We start from the raw sequence: 16,446 nt of genomic DNA, 5'->3' as shown, positions 1-16,446 counted from the left end.
TGCACTGTACACTGTACTGTACTGTTAGGCGTGTGCGCGAAAATCCAAAAAAATTTCGGTTTGTTCTTCTCATTTTTTGCTATACTACAGTGTACTACTATGATATTTTACTGCCTCAGGCCGATTCATTTTCGTTCCACTTTCAGTGGTGTATAGGATATAATATTTACACTTGGAGCAAATAATAGCGCAGCCTTGAATTTATACTGTTGCTAAATTTTAACCATAACATCGTGTACAGTGTAGACACTACCATAAATGGAAATGCAACGTTGATGAAGATCATATGGGATTCACTAAAAGCAATCAATGACCGTAGATGGTAGAACGAAGCACATTTATTAACACATTATACGTACAGTACAGTACAGTACATGTAGGTCATTAAGTACTTATCACTATTGATATGGTCATGAAGAAGCGAGTAAGCTAAATTGTATTGCAGCATGCCGAAAATATACCAATCTTTACATGACAATGGAAATCGACAAATAATATCACAGCAAATAAATTAATTATATTATTATTAATCTGGTATACAGTAACTTACATCATGCATCCGATGGCGAGACTTGCAAAGTAATATTAGTTCAATTTGTAAATACCAGTTGCTATGAATACAGCAAGGCAAAGAAAAAATATATTAGTTCAAGATATTCTGTTGAGACTTGCACGGTAATATTAGAGTCCAATCTGTCAATACCAGTTGCTATGAATACAGTAAGGCAAAGAAAAAAATATTGACTGTATTTTTAGTTTAAGATATTCTGTTGAGACTTCTGTAAAATACCAGTTGCTATGAATACAGCAAGGCAAAGAGAAAATAGTTCAAGATGTTCTGTTGAGACTTGCAAAGTAATATTAGAGTCCAATCTGTAAAATACCAGTTGCTACGAATACAGCAAAGCAAAGAGAAAATAGTTCAAGATGTTCTGTTGAGACTTGCAAAGTAATATTAGAGTCCAATCTGTAAAATACCAGTTGCTACGAATACAGCAAAGCAAAGAGAAAATAGTTCAAGATGTTCTGTTGAGACTTGCAAAGTAATATTAGAGTCCAAACTGTAAATACCAGTTGCTATGAATACAGCAAAGCAAAGAGAAAATAGTTCAAGATGTTCTGTTGAGACTTGCAAAGTAATATTAGGGTCCAAACTGTAAATACCAGTTGCTAGGAATAGGCAAAGAAAAAATAGTTAATTTTTAATTAGAGACGTTCTGTCGAGACTGCCTATAACACTGCCATTGGTGTACATTCATTGCGAGTTATTTTCTCAAGGTTTTGCTTGGCAAGTCAAGCTGACAAGGGTCACTCGAGTCTAGATACGATGCTACAACGTAGTACACCTGCTGGACGGTTCAGTCTACGGCATTTCATTCGTACGCGAGCTGACAACATGTGTAAAATACATGTCGTATAAAAATCGGTGACACCGTGTCAACAAAAGCTTAACTTGCGACATACATTTTACACACAGCTACGACGCGTCTACTTAATACAGTATCGTACACCCAGTAACGTAGACTTCCGTCAGCCAATGATCAAAGGAGCACGTCCATAATTTTCTGGAAGAAGAAGAATTTTCCTGGGAAATTGCAATGGAATCTCAAAGTTTTGCGTTAAAATTGGTACAGTACAATTTAAAAATATTGTCTACTAACGATTTATTGGTACACTTTAACCGTTGCTAGGGGGAAAATAGTTCGAGTTAATCTTAAAATCAACAGAATCATGTTTTTCATTACTATCCATCAAGACCTGGAAAAGGCCAGTCGTACAGGATTGCAGGGATTTTCAACTTATTGCACATTACCAACTACGCCTAGATTTACAACATTAATTAATAGGCAGTGATGCTCGTCATGAAGGGCTATATGAATGTTCTAAGGTTGCAATAACTAATACAAAATAAAAAATAGTATAATAGCAGTGTAATTGAAAGTAATATAGAGCCGACTACTGAACAAAATACTGCCCCAGCGTACCTTTTGATGAACTGGAGTGGAGTTAAAAGTGAGCAAGAAACCACTGTTTGAGTAGTATAGCAGTTGAGCAGTATACAGATACAGCACGTCGTGTCAGCTAAAGATGATATATCATATCGAAATAGATTGCAATAATTCAATAATTCCTACGATACTAGAACTTATCATTTCCAATGAATAAATTATCAATGTGCAACTACTGTACTGTATGATGACAGGCAGGGATGACGATAAAGAATTCAACAAGTGCTATAATTCATGGCTTCATTTACTGAAGAGCATACAATAAATCACAATAAGTTACAAGTTTACAGTATACATATACAGTATCATGCTAATACAGCGCATTAAAACATACAAATTGGCTATAAATCAGCCTGGACGTATCACTGACATATATCGTACCAGGATTGTTACAACCCATCATTTTCACTTAATTTACTGCCACTTGTGGATGTACATTATACAAAGTAAACAGTTACTATAGTTATTAAATTATTACCCTCTCTGAAAATTGCTACGTACTGAAATGAAGTTATTTAAAGGGATTACTCGAAGGGAGACTCTTCCTTTTGAGTAGTGCCTGTTATTCATAGCATAAACCATTCTCGTACTTTGAAATTGCAGTTTCCACAAATTCATTTGTATATGTCTGAGATTGTGCTTGACTACAGTACCTGAAATATCTATTAAGAATCTTCAAATTGATGCTGTTAGCAATGCTATACTTAATGGGTGTTGCATTTATATTGTCAATATAGGATACGGTGGAAAGGTTGCTACAGCAAAGTTTTACCGATCCTAAAATCAAAAGTTAGTATTCGGTTATTTGCTACTCTTCTGTATCATATATCATACATCCATTATATTAAGGCAATTGGAAAACTAGACAGTCAATTCTCACTCATTCTTATCCTATACCCAAGTCAACGGAGATGCTCAAAAATTGGTATCCTACTTGCTCAACATTTTCATTACAGGTTTAAGATTGATGCCACTTTAATTTATCTATTGAATAAAAATATGTATTTAATACATTGATATCATTTATACCTTAATCATTAGTAAATGGAGGATTTAATACTCCAAATAGATACTTGATCGACTTTAGATTGCTACTTACATACTTAGTTTGCGCCTTTTATTTGTTATTGATATTCTGTAGAAGCTGCGGGTAGAGCTGCACGATTAGCTAAGGTAGGTAATCTATCAATAAACATATTATAATGCTATTTGTACATTGCTTTACATTCATTACTGATAGCTGCTAGCAATACTATGCAGTTACTATTGCTCTAAAGTTAATTCTTCATGTTTATCTGCACAGATGGAAAGTACCTCTAACAAGGTGGAAGTAGAACATTTTGAAAAAATATTAGCTCAGTTGGTAAGTAATAATATTCGATTAGTAATATCTATATGCGTTCTACGATACGAATAGATAAAGCTAAGCCTATATAATTAATATTAATACTAATTATTATTCAGGGCAGTAATGACTGCTTGATTCCTTATTGAATAATATTGACGTACTACCTCATTTAATTCTATACCAACTCCATTGTATTGATTGTATTACAGCTGTTGGATTTTAGCTAGGCAAGCTATGCAGAATGGTTCAAGCTGTCTTTCATGTCATTGGGTATACGCCGGTATCGGAGTATTTGTTAGAAGTCATTCAATGACACGCGCATTAAGAAATAATAAAACTATAGTCAAGAATTTTTTTTAATTTTAAGAAAGTATTATCGTACGTCTCCTTCCATACTTTCATTTGATGTTTAGGACTGTTACAGCTTTAAAATAGCCATTGATTTGAGATGACGCACCATTTATAATGTCCAATACATGCGTACGTAACACTGCGAGTCTATGTAATGAATATCTAACTACTAACTATAATTGATGTATAACTTGTTCGTAATAAGGGTAAAAATGTATATATTGTCCATTAATTGTAGTCGTAACATCTCGTATACAATACTAGAAATTGAATAAGAAATACTGGTACACTGTAAATAAAAGTTGCGATCAATAATGATTTTGCTTATCAATTGTTGCACATATTTGCGAGAGATTTTAATTTTAATGGTTAGGGCCATTATAACTTACTCCAGGTATGTGGTGTCTTTCGCTGATTTTTCAATATAGCATATTTTAATATAGCCCTGTAATGAAGTTATACAATGGATGCAACAGAGATTACAACTTTAGATGAATTTGTATTTATATAAAATGGTAATACTGAATTGCTATAAGTCACTGAATTAATGGACAGATTGCGTAGTAATCAAGATGCTATAGAATAGATTACATGTCAAATTTAATAAGTCTGCATATTAAAAATATCATACGTATATCATAACATCCTATCATTCATCTGTAATTTATGGAATACTACCTAATTACGTAATATACAGTATTGAAATTTTTAGCCAAAATTTCATAGGAAATAGACAAATAGAATTCTCTATAAACGGTGTATATGTACTGTATATTCGTACTGCTACTTGTCGAATAAAACGTGCATATTTTATAGTGTACTACATTTTAAGACTTTAAAACCAACACATCGTCGACCCAGTAAGATAGAAACTTTATATATTACAATACATCATGATTAGGTTCCAAAGCTCGTATAGTTACATCTTTTCTCATCTCAGCACTATATAGGGCGATTTTCGCTCATTGATACAACAGATCCATAAACACATGCATATTCGTAAATGCTGTCATGAGATATACATAGATACTGTATTCACATCAATCCCACTTAATGATTCCTCCAGTACCAATTTTATCGCTCTCAGTTAAAAAATTAGGATCGAAAACAACCTTATCTTTTTTTAGTTTCTCAGAATGTTGTTTCTTTATTGCAATAACGCCGGATCGTGCGGATAAAAGCGCATCGATAGCGTGGCGGTCTTCTTTATTAGTGGATCTATTGGAATTAGTAACAGAAGATGACGTTGTAGAATTTTTAGCATGCATTTTGGCTTTCTTTAATTTTAAGGATTTCTTTTGTTGATTTCCATCGCCTTTCTCTATCGAATCTTCGTTGCTTTCTGATAGGGCAGCCATCGATTTTATGTCACCTTTTGCTTTACGTTTTTTCGATGGCTTTAAGATGTCAGCCTTAGCCTTTGCATCAAGAGATTTAGGAGTATCCATTTTCGTGACTTTGGTTAGGGTATGTTTTTCTTGATTTCGGACTTTAAGGCCTTCACTAATAGCAATCGATGGTGATGCATCGATGGTGGTAGAGGTATTACCTTCTACTTTAATGGCATCAACTTTGCACCTCTTCTTTAGCTTAGCCTTACTCTTCTTGTTATCGGTTTCTTTCAGTGTCTCGAAAGTATCTGATGTAACATTTAAATCAGCATTTTTTGAAGCCTTCGTTTTATTACCGGTCAAACGCAATCGGTTTTTAGTTGACTTTTTACTTTTCTCTTCGCTATCTGAATACAGATCACTACTTTTATCCTTTTCAATATTTTCGATTCCGATGCTGATTTTCTTTGGCTTGTGTGATGCGGATTTTATCAGTTTGTTGCCTTCTAGCTTTGCAGTTTCGGGCATTTTAGAATTACTGGACGTGAAACTGGCTGTAATGCCAGATTCAGCAGCTTTTAAATTTTTCATTTTAAACTTTTTAGACTTTATAATGATTTTACTACTTTCAACCAATTCATCTTCTTTCTTCAATTTTTTGAACTGTTTAGCACGTGGATTTTCTATCGAAACGGTGTCATCGTCTGCTGTTGCTTTCTTTGCTTTTTTTATACTTGGTGATATGATCGCATCATCATCTACTGCTGTTAATTTTTTAAGTATTTTCGAATTAAAATTATTAGTTATATTTAATTCTTGAACTTCTGCGGCAGCTAAAGATCTCTTTCTTTTCCTAGTTGTACTGGATTGATTTTCTCTGCTGTCATCTTGAGAATTCTGTCCATTATAGTTGCTATCTCCAGTCCCTTCCAAACTGATAATTTTTTTAGATTTTTTAGCATACTCATTAAAGTTTCGATTCAGTTTTGCGCTAGAATTATCCGTCAAAACAGCATCTCCATGGTCTCCATTCTTTCGTGAAGTATTGTCACTTGCGTTGCGATTTACTTCAGGAAGCATCAACCCATTTCAAAGATCATTCATTTTACGATGACGATAGCAGTTCATCATATTATTAAATAAAATAAACAATCGTTCGTTAAAATTATAGAATAAATAGCTATCTTTTATAGCGTCGTAAATTTAAGGTCACTAATACCCGTTACTGTATGACGTGATCTCTTGCCGGATTTTTTCTGCAATATTCGCTTGCTATTGAATACTTGCAGTTTTGGCAATTTAGAAAGCTAATAAATATTTTATTGAAAACTGTTAGTAAATTCTTCTTTCTTGCAAATGGAATAAAATTCCTAAGTAAGTTAAAAGAGGAAAGAATAGCTAGATACTATAAATAAAGTGAACATTTCCTATCTCATTTATTTACTTCCTCATTGATGGAGTCATCGCAAACTGCGTTGCCTCTCATGTTTAAATTTTTCAATTCCGTTAACTGAAATATCACTTTAATTTCTTCAGTACTTTTCAGTCGGTTATTCCCTAAATCTAAGATTTGTAGCCTGTAACGAAGAATAGAGTAACTATTCAGAGTTCCAACAAGGAAATAGATAATAATTATAATAAGTTATGTATCAATTGTATGCGCATATTTAACACCAGATCCAGAAGTGAACTTCCTGCACCACAGAATATCGCTGCCTCAGGTCAAAAGCCTACGAGCATTACCTTGAGTTTAAATGTAAATCTTGACGAATAGCCATTATCTTGTTATCGTTTAATCTAACATCCTTGACTTCTACGTTATGCTTTAGGTCCGGAGTAGCGCGTAACTTGTTGTGAGATAAAGAGAGTTTTCTTAAATTGACAAGCGAGGATAGGTCGATTTCTTCGATTTGATTGTTAGACAAGATCAATGTATTCAGCATTTTAAGCTTGATAACATTAGTTAATTGCGAGATGCTGTTGTTATTTAGGATTAAGACTTTCAGATCTAAGAGCAATTCAATGCAATTATAATTATGGAAATGTTGAGCTTGAAGAAATATTCTGAATACGTCAACTACATTAGATACTGGATTGTTAACACCAGTAGTAAAATTAGTAGTGAACTCTCGATAACATATTTATACATGGACCTAATTGATATCTTACTTTTTAATTTATCAAGGAAGATAGTACTTGTTAAATGGTTATGGCTAGCATTAAGTATGGATAACTTTCTCAGCTTCCAAATGTCACCCAGTGATTGAATTTGATTGCTGCCAACGTTCAATGTCACCAGCGATTTACAATGAACTAGGTGCATTATTTTAGAAAGGCAACAGCACAGGCAACATTAGTTTACTTTGCATGGGCAATAATATCATTAATACGTTGTATTACTTTAATAGGAATGCTAATGTTAACTTACATATGCCTTTTACATCAGTTAATGAGTTCTTGGATAGATCCAAATAGTCTAATTCCACGCAGGCACTGTACAGTACAGTACAAGAATGATTTTATTACAGTGTCAGGTACCAAAATACCACTAAATTTGCACAATATATACTTATCCTGTACTGCTTACGTACATATTCTAAGCTTATCACTCATTCTATCAGCTTTAATAGTGCTACTTTTATACATTATATATATAACACGACATGATTTTATGCCTGCAAATACATCAGCCATTGCATAGCACGCGATACTGTTCTGCATGGCTCATGTTGAATAGTAATCAATATTTTTACCTTATATCATCAAGTTCTTCTATCCCTTTATTACTAGCATTAATTCGTTTAACCTGGCGTACATCTTGACCGGATAGATCGGAGACTTTAGGTAAAGTTAGCTTACGAATTTTATCCTGATTAATTTCCATACTTGAAGGAAGATGTTAATCATTCATTTCATCATCATGGCCATCAGGAAGGTTTAAAGCGACGAGCGGACAGATGGACGTAAAACAGAGACTCGATCGCCTTCTCTAGGCCACGTGACCTTTCCGAGTACTAGTTTTCAATAATTGCCACTTTGCTATGGTTTAGTATAAACTTCGAACTACCATTTTATACAGAACCCTATCAGCAGACCTAACTAAGGTTGCTGAGCTCAATTATAATTAACAGGGGTCGTATACACAAACAGTAGTGAAAGCCCATACTATACTGTACTGAGTCTATTCACCTTTCGTTATTAGACTGTTCCAGGTAAGCTGCAAAATGCAAATGCTGAGCTAATCGACGATAACCTTGCTTGGAAGATCTCTGGATGACTGGATGATTGTACAAAATCTATTTATTTCTCTGGTTAATACAGTTACTTTGCCATACACGACTGCATAGATCAATGTTCATAATCTGGAAGGAGTAAAAGGATTGATTAATTGCTACGAATTTCTATTGATTAGCTAGATTTGCAATATAAAAACACAGTTGATGATTATCACGATTGTGGAAAAGCAGCTCAAGATTGAAAATCCAATTCAGCTAGCTGAAAAGTAATAAATTGCAAATAGTTTTTTGGCTGGATTATTAAGTTAAATATGGATCACTCCAACAGTACAATTAAACAGATTAGTCAAAAGCATGTCCATCAAATCTGTTCTGGCCAGGTTATTTTAAATTTAGCTGCAGCAGTTAAAGAGCTGGTTGAGAATAGTGTGGATGCTGGTGCTAATCAAGTCGGTAAGTAAATAGGTGTCACTAGAGATCAATCAGTGCTCAAATTTTATACGGCAGACGTCATTAGCTATAGCATTACAATTTCTGAGAACGTATGCTTCTGTAAAATTTACACAACTGCAAGATGATCGAAATTCTATTATAGTAATACTTGAGGTATACTCGTACGTGGTAAACACCTCAGTACTTTAACAGCAAAACATCAACAGCTTCGAGCTATCATGCGACTCTATCACCGTAGGGCTACCAAGATTAACTGTTACGTAGTTAGATAGTTGATATGATTTCGTCGATGTAATAGAAATAACAACTCAATAAATTTAGTATGTATAAATTTCCTGAAAATTGCATTCAATTCTAATAGGCAGCACTCCATTTACTTGTGCAAAAGGCTTAATATTTATCTAACCATCTTACTATATTGTGGTAAACAAACCAGTATGCATTCTTGACCTTGGATTGTCTTATAACCAATTGCTTGCAATGCAACCTACTTTTTTGTTTAGATGTTCGATTGAAAGACTACGGTGCAGATACTGTTGAAGTAAGCGACAACGGATCTGGGATCCATCCTGATGATTTCGAGGTTCTCGGTAGGTGCTTGCAACATACGAGTACAGTGGCATATCTGCTCATGAAGTTAATCTCATATTTTATATAATGGGCAAAATAACTTTTGCCCATTATTAGATGAGCAAAATTTTAAAAAAATGTATGCAATTATAGTAAATGAATGAATCCAATTCAGTATCGATATACATTTAACAACCTAGACTTGCGGCCTAGATTAAAACCCGCATCTTTTTTAAATGCTAATAGCACTAATGCATCACACATCCAAGTTAAAAGAGTACGACGACCTGATCGGGGTAGAAACATTTGGCTTTCGTGGAGAAGCCTTAAGCTCTCTATGTGGATTGTGGTGAGAATCTAGCTTATCTTTCCAATAGCTCTCCTTGTAATATATATATATATTTAATGATGGTTTTAACAGTTCTATTCCCTGCTTCAATATAATGTTTCGATATTAATAACTATCGTAGTAATGTTGCCATCACTACACGTCACAAATCTCAACCTAACGGAACCAAAATTGAATATGATCATCGAGGTATAGTGAAATCTAAATCAGCTTGCGCTAGACAGGTTAGCAAACAATCAATGATACAGCTCTACACACTTTTAGAAAATAAATAACTCTAAAGTAATAACAACTTACGTACTGGTGTCTTGCCATAAATTTATAGCAAGGGACAACTGTAACGTTACAAGGATTATTCTCTACCTTGCCTGTCAGGCATAAAGAATTTGTTCGCAATATTAAAAGAGTAACGCAAAACATTCTGTTAATTCTTTGATCGAAGAGCTTCAAATTATTAGTAATTTAAAACTCACTTTTTTATTTGCATTAATAGGAATTTAACAAAATGATCCATGTTTTACAGTCTTACGCAATAATCTCAATTGGCTTAAGACTTACATGTAATAATCAGCCTGTAAAGAAGTAAGTTTACGTACGGTGTAGCTAATCGATTGTTTTATGATATGAAGTAAAAACTCTTTAGGTATCATCGTAGTACAGATCACTATAGCTATCTTTTATTGGTATAGCAGTTGTATATGACTTCGTCTTGCAATTTTTCTTTTAGTAAAAGAATTACTGTATTATCGTGTCAATCGAATAAAGGTCTTAAAGAAAATATAGTTGATATTTTTGGGCCAAAACAGGTATCAAAAAGTGCAAGACTTTGTAATTATGTATGCTGGAATGAACTACGCGCTAAATTTTAAGGCTAATACGACTTTAGAACTGAGTAGATTTCACTATTGCAGGTATCCTCCTTGATTCCATTTGTTACCCATGCTCCTTCTGAAAGCGACTGTGAGAGTATGGGCATCAATCCGAAATTAATCGATATGAGTCTCTTCAGGTAACATGAGCATTCTTATTATTTTTTCATATGTTATTAATTATAAGCTAATAGCAAATCCTCCGATTTTAACAATCTTGTATTCCTTAGTATTTCTGGTCTTATTTCCAAATGTGATCATAGCAGTGGTAGAACGGGCAATGATCGACAGTTCTTTTTTATTAACAAAAGACCTTGTGATCTAATCAAGGTATAATCGTAGTGATTTGTTGCTTTTATTTGCCTTTGCTAGTGGTATAATATTAAATTCTTTTTATCAATACTGGCAAGAATCAGATTTCGAATAATCAGAAACATTTTCAATCTTTACATGTTTTGATAGGCAAGCAGAGTTATCAACGAGACTTATCATATGTACAATCGACACCAATATCCATTTTTCGCTTTAGATATATCTTTACGGAAAGGTATTTTCATCAATACTAGATTTACGGTTAAAGTGTTGATAATCAGTTTTTATCGTCAACTGTCGCATTGATATCTATTAGGAAAATACCGATTTCTTCATATAAATGCATTGAAAGTTAATATAGTGATTACAGGTTCATAGGCTCTTTCTTGTCTCAGGTACTGTGGACGTTAATGTTACACCAGACAAAAGGCAAATACTCATGCAAAATGAGAAAGCTCTGTTAACGGTCATTAAGGTAATATTGTTTTTAATTATGTAGTAAGATCTATTCAAATTTTGAGTCCTATATACTGAAGCCAATGCGTTATTTTAATTAAAATATTTCTCCTCAATTAGGCGTCATTAGTTCGTATGTACGATCCAATTGCTTCTTCTTACGAAATAAGTAGGGGAATTACTACAGGAGCCACTACCTCTACTCAGTGTTAGTATAACAATCTAGTAATATTAAAAATCTGCTATCCGTAGAGATAGCCGCATATTAGATACTAATCAATTGTCATGTTTCTTACTTCTTAGCCGCCGCTGCTGATCAGCATGATAATGAAAATAACGACGAGATTCAGATAATATCGGAGAAAGATATCAACAATAAAAAGCATCTAACGAATGATGAATGTGAGCTTTCTGAGGTAAGTAATAATAGTTTGCGACAATGCCGGATACACGGATTTAACCTCGCGTACAAAATTCATTTTTTATACAATGTAAAGCCTACTGAAGTAAATTCAAAGCCATGCGTAGAAATCGTGACTGAAGGCAAAGTAAGAATGCAACAGACTTGAAACGTTATGAGAAGCTCAATTGTTAATACCTAAATTTGATATTGTAATTATAGGATTTTCATAAAAGTCTATTAAAATTTAAACGGTAAGTAATTATAGTCGCGAAACCGATCGATAATGTCTTTCTTTCGTTACTTAATTTTCTTTACTCCTTACATCAAAGGAAATCAACTTTTTCCGCCGGTAACAAAAGTGGGCCTAAGCGTGAGTAAAATCAACCGAGTTTTTACCTAATAATTTAACGAGCCATAACAGTTTCTTTTGGGATTAATATTATTAATAAAAATTCAATTAATTACTTGCTATTTCGTCTATGACATTTCTTAGAGTCAACCTTAGCGTCATTTGGTTGGCGTAAGATATCATCAGAGTATGTAACAAAAGTGATACATATGAAAATGATTTATGCCAGCTACTTATATTATTAATTTTATTTTATATTGTTTTAGAGAATCGCCGTCGCTGGAGCAAGAAAAAAATGTTGAAAACCAAATACGATGATAATTTTATTTAAATATAATCAGTTTTCTTAATTTATTCAGTATATAACTGATAAATAATTTCTTCTTATGTAATGGTGGAGTAGATTGTTTATAATCTATCTAAATCCACTGAATCCAGCAACAACATGGAAGTTACTGAGTCTAAAAGCGAAATTAATGAAATTCTTAGCAAACCCTATACATCTACAGCCAAGAAAGCAAAAATTGAACTAGCTCCTAACTACAAAGTACTAGAAGCTGTTGATCCGATTGTTCAAAATATTAATGGTAATTTTTTTATTTTGCAAAGTAATAAAAAGTTCTTGGCCTACATATTATACAGTAATACTTGAAAATTGTTACTTTATTAGCGAGAGAGAATGTAGACGAAAACAGTGATGATATTCCTAATGATGACGGGGAAGAAAATTCAGAGGATATAAGCTTGCCAATTAATACAAAATCTAGCAATAACTTATTGCAATTTGATTTTGAGGAAATACGAAAAATTAAAAGTAATGAATTATTTTTGTATTTACTGTTTTCTCGTCCTAACATCAGTAAAGTCATACATTTCTGTTACTGTCTAAGCTTAATAATTTATATCGGTATTATTTAATAGCAGGTAGCAAAGCTGACCAAAACAGTGAAAATACGAACATAGGCAGTTCTTTCCATGCAACGATTGCTCCAGATAATAATACAGCTGCAGAGAATGAACTACGTAGAGAAATATCGTCAGTTAATTACTGTATTATTGCAGAATTAAATGTTGATGTCGTTTAGCAGCAAATTCATTTCATAATAACCATCTTTTTGTACCTATACACCCCATCTAGGAAGGATATGTTTCAAGAAATGGAAATTATTGGTCAGGTAAGATGTAATGTTGAGAGCAATCACGATGCGTATCTGTGCCTGATTGTAATGACCATTATGCCATACTGTAGTTCAATTTGGGCTTTATAATTGCCAGACACAATCAGGATTTATTCATAATTGATCAGGTAATACAGTAAACTTCGCTATATGATTATTATGGAAGAATATACTGTTTAACTAAGCTTGTATCTTTCAGCATGCATCTGATGAGAAATACAATTATGAATATTTGCAACTAAATACGAATTTGAAAGGACAGCAATTGATACAGTTAGTAAACCTTTGTTGATTATAATTTTTTGCAGCGACAAAAATTTTTACTGAAACGTGTTAATAAAATTAATGAAATAACTGTAAAAGGCCCAAACATTTGTTTCTAACACCTACTGAAGAAGAAGTACTAATGGATAATGTAAATATCTTTGAAAAGAATGGTTTTAGCTTTTCTATAGATCCAGATGGTATGTATGTGTACTTACTTTTTACTTTGCTAATTAATTACACGCATTAGTGATATGACTTTGATTTGATATCCTAATATGTATACATAATAATATGCTTCTATCTGTCTTAGCGCCACCAACAAAACGAATTAAAATGACTTCTGTTCCTTACGGTCGAGGATGTATCTTTAATGAAGAAGGTTATCATAATTACAGATTTATTGAAGTTTTAATATTGTATTTAATGTTTTTTTGGATACTAACTATTTAGATGTGCAAGAAATGATAATGATGTTAACTGACATGCCGGTGAGTTTTGATTACATGTATCGTGCAATACGATTATTTTCGATACACTATGTACCAATAAGTATCTAGTTTGTAAGCTAAATAAGTTGCTCATTAGTAAATTAGAAGTAATAGAAAGGCTTGCAATAATACATATATAGGGAGTCATGTGTAGACCAACAACTGTATCAAGAATGTTTGCAACTAGGTCTTGTAGAAGATCAATCATGATTGGCACTGCATTAAATACTTCCCAGATGAAAAAAGTAAATCTTTAATTGCAACAGTGGATAAATTTCGTACCTTTTGGAAACGTCATTCTGATTATCGCGTTATCATTTCGGTAATTTTTTTAGATCCTTAAGCATATGGGAGAAATAGAACATCCATGGGTAAGAATTTTTCGTGAAAGATTTTTGAGCTTATTTTTAGCCATTTGCATTGTTTTAAATAAAAGTAGTTAAACTCGCCTTAATTTATATCTATTTCACGATATATTAGAACTGCCCTCATGGAAGACCAACTATGCGTCATCTTTTTAATCTCAATGTAGCTACAGTTTCATTAAAAGAGGATTCTGCTAATAAATGATGGTAATAGATATTGTTAAATTATTATTTTTTCTATGACTGGCATGAATTAAATTCATGGAGATGATTTAAATGTGAGATTTTTATAAATTGAAATTGGATATACAATGTACATTGTACATTAACCTAAGTAATTTTATTAAATTTATATTTGCTCTTTCGAAGCACCTTGCTCACAAGTATAGTCGTAACTCATTCTTGAAAATTTCAAATATTTAGCACGCTATTATGCATATATATATATATATATATATATTATGAGATGATCCCCTTATGTTATGTAATGAGCATTGTTAAACTTTTTGGTCACAATTAAGCTTGATCATATCTAGCAAATCTATCAAGATATCTACTTGGCAATATGGTATTTTACTGCATATTGATCAGACAATAGTGATTTTATCTTATTCTCGTATCTTGTATTACTTAATTATAGTGTAGTCTGCTTAGTACGGTAGTTGTAATCTTTCCGGAATCGGATAGAATCTATAAATGAATAAGTTACTTAACGCTACTTTCAATTCGACTGAAAATAATCGGTCGATAAATAAGCTGCTTCAAGCCAATCAGCATTAATAGTTAAGTAGGCGAATCAAGACTTATAGTATACTAATTTAAATTTTTATATTGTGCTTAAAATGAGTTTCAATAAACCTGCTTGAAATTTGACATACCTACGTTGCTTTTGGTAGTAATCTATAACTTTTAGTCCATATGCCTGTAGTCATAAAGACTGCATGAATTATTATAAAGATGTTATTTGCTACTTTTACAGGCATACAACAGCTGTAAGGTATGTAAGGTTGCACAGATTTTATTCAGTTAAGAAGAGCCGTATTATCCAATAATCGCGATAGTTAATAAGCACCATCATGATTGTCTAATTTGTGATATCAAGATACGCCCCGTGATACGATGAGGTATACTCAATTGAATTGGATCAGCAATTTAAAACTAAATAACATTGATTTTAAATAGATCAGTAATCAGCAATAAAGTGGCTATTCCATTCTACATTTCATGGTAGAGCAGGGTATTTTAAGCTGCTAGAGTTTGCATCATGCTCGTCAATATCTGCCAAAGTACCAATTAATTGTCAAAGCCAAGAGAATATATCAATATTCAATCGGAATTTCACTAAGATAATGCACATCGTCACTTTTATCCTTTCCTACTACAACATAATCATCTCATTTCAACAAAGTAATATGGCATTCTAGCCACAATGCTCTACAACAGTTGCACCCTTATACAGTATCGTTATGGCCAATTCAATCCTTGTTGATAACTCCAGCATCGAATTAGCAATAAGATGTCGTGGCAAATTTTTTATTGATACAAATTTAAAAGAATTACTGGTTGACGTTTACATAGCAAAAACGACGAAATAGTTATTCCGTATTTTAAAAAATACTATTTCAAGCATCATTCCTTAGTGCAGTCTAGTAGAAAGTATGATAAATGGATAGCAAGATACATTATGCCACATCTGTTTTCGTTTCTTGCAACTGATGTTGACATACTCTCCAAGCATCTTCGTACATTTGTACGCTGTATAGTACAATAAATTATTTTACATTTTTCATTTGAATTAAAGCTTTTCTTCAACGCCTTCTCTTTCAATTGTAGCATTCTATTTTATCAGCTGTCTACTTTTATGATTTTCTCTACCAATTTGGTGGAGGATCATCAGGTCGACGGATTGTAGCTAGATTAGATAAGAAAACAACAAGGAATCGATTATGTTATCATATGTATAGATACTCGCACATGGTTTATCTTTTGCCAAGACTAAACTTAACTTGATTATGACTTGGTTCTTTATCGCTATATGCAATGTTATAGTATAATACTCTACAGTTCCAACAGTGTGCCTACAGCAATCGACAGTACTGACTCCCTAGCGCT

The 16,446-nt window shown here is 32.9% G+C and overlaps 3 protein-coding genes across 3 annotated transcripts; 1 reads left to right on the top strand and 2 right to left on the bottom strand.

The window, feature by feature from the left end:
• Positions 1-4,748: 4,748 nt before the first annotated feature.
• On the bottom strand, positions 4,749-6,119 carry TRIADDRAFT_53672 (uncharacterized protein; the record flags this gene model as incomplete). Its single annotated transcript, XM_002109502.1, has 1 exon — positions 4,749-6,119. One exon carries the CDS (start codon positions 6,117-6,119, stop codon positions 4,749-4,751), a length of 1,371 nt encoding a protein of 456 aa, XP_002109538.1.
• Positions 6,120-6,471: 352 nt separating this feature from the next.
• TRIADDRAFT_53671 (uncharacterized protein) lies at positions 6,472-7,923 on the bottom strand (the record flags this gene model as incomplete). The annotated part of the gene is made up of 5 exons (XM_002109501.1): positions 6,472-6,616; positions 6,783-7,047; positions 7,209-7,352; positions 7,468-7,532; positions 7,793-7,923. The coding sequence occupies 5 exons, from the start codon at positions 7,921-7,923 to the stop codon at positions 6,472-6,474; spliced, it is 750 nt and encodes a 249-aa protein (XP_002109537.1).
• A 663-nt stretch (positions 7,924-8,586) lies between these two features.
• Positions 8,587-14,539, top strand: TRIADDRAFT_21244 (uncharacterized protein; the record flags this gene model as incomplete). The annotated part of the gene is made up of 26 exons (XM_002110045.1): positions 8,587-8,728; positions 9,232-9,318; positions 9,545-9,647; positions 9,769-9,871; positions 9,973-10,053; positions 10,141-10,229; positions 10,375-10,453; positions 10,559-10,656; positions 10,747-10,846; positions 10,979-11,063; positions 11,224-11,303; positions 11,405-11,492; positions 11,588-11,832; positions 12,183-12,236; positions 12,440-12,654; positions 12,711-12,850; positions 12,970-13,072; positions 13,175-13,211; positions 13,286-13,342; positions 13,414-13,487; positions 13,578-13,678; positions 13,792-13,860; positions 13,932-13,969; positions 14,110-14,214; positions 14,305-14,340; positions 14,450-14,539. 26 exons carry the CDS (start codon positions 8,587-8,589, stop codon positions 14,537-14,539), a joined length of 2,499 nt encoding a protein of 832 aa, XP_002110081.1.
• Between the last annotated feature and the right edge of the window lie 1,907 nt (positions 14,540-16,446).

Source organism: Trichoplax adhaerens, genomic scaffold (genome assembly GCF_000150275.1).
Source record: "Trichoplax adhaerens TRIADscaffold_2 genomic scaffold, whole genome shotgun sequence".
NCBI classification, from domain to species: Eukaryota; Metazoa; Placozoa; class Uniplacotomia; order Trichoplacea; family Trichoplacidae; genus Trichoplax; species Trichoplax adhaerens.
This window is presented reverse-complemented; position numbering and strand designations above follow the sequence as displayed.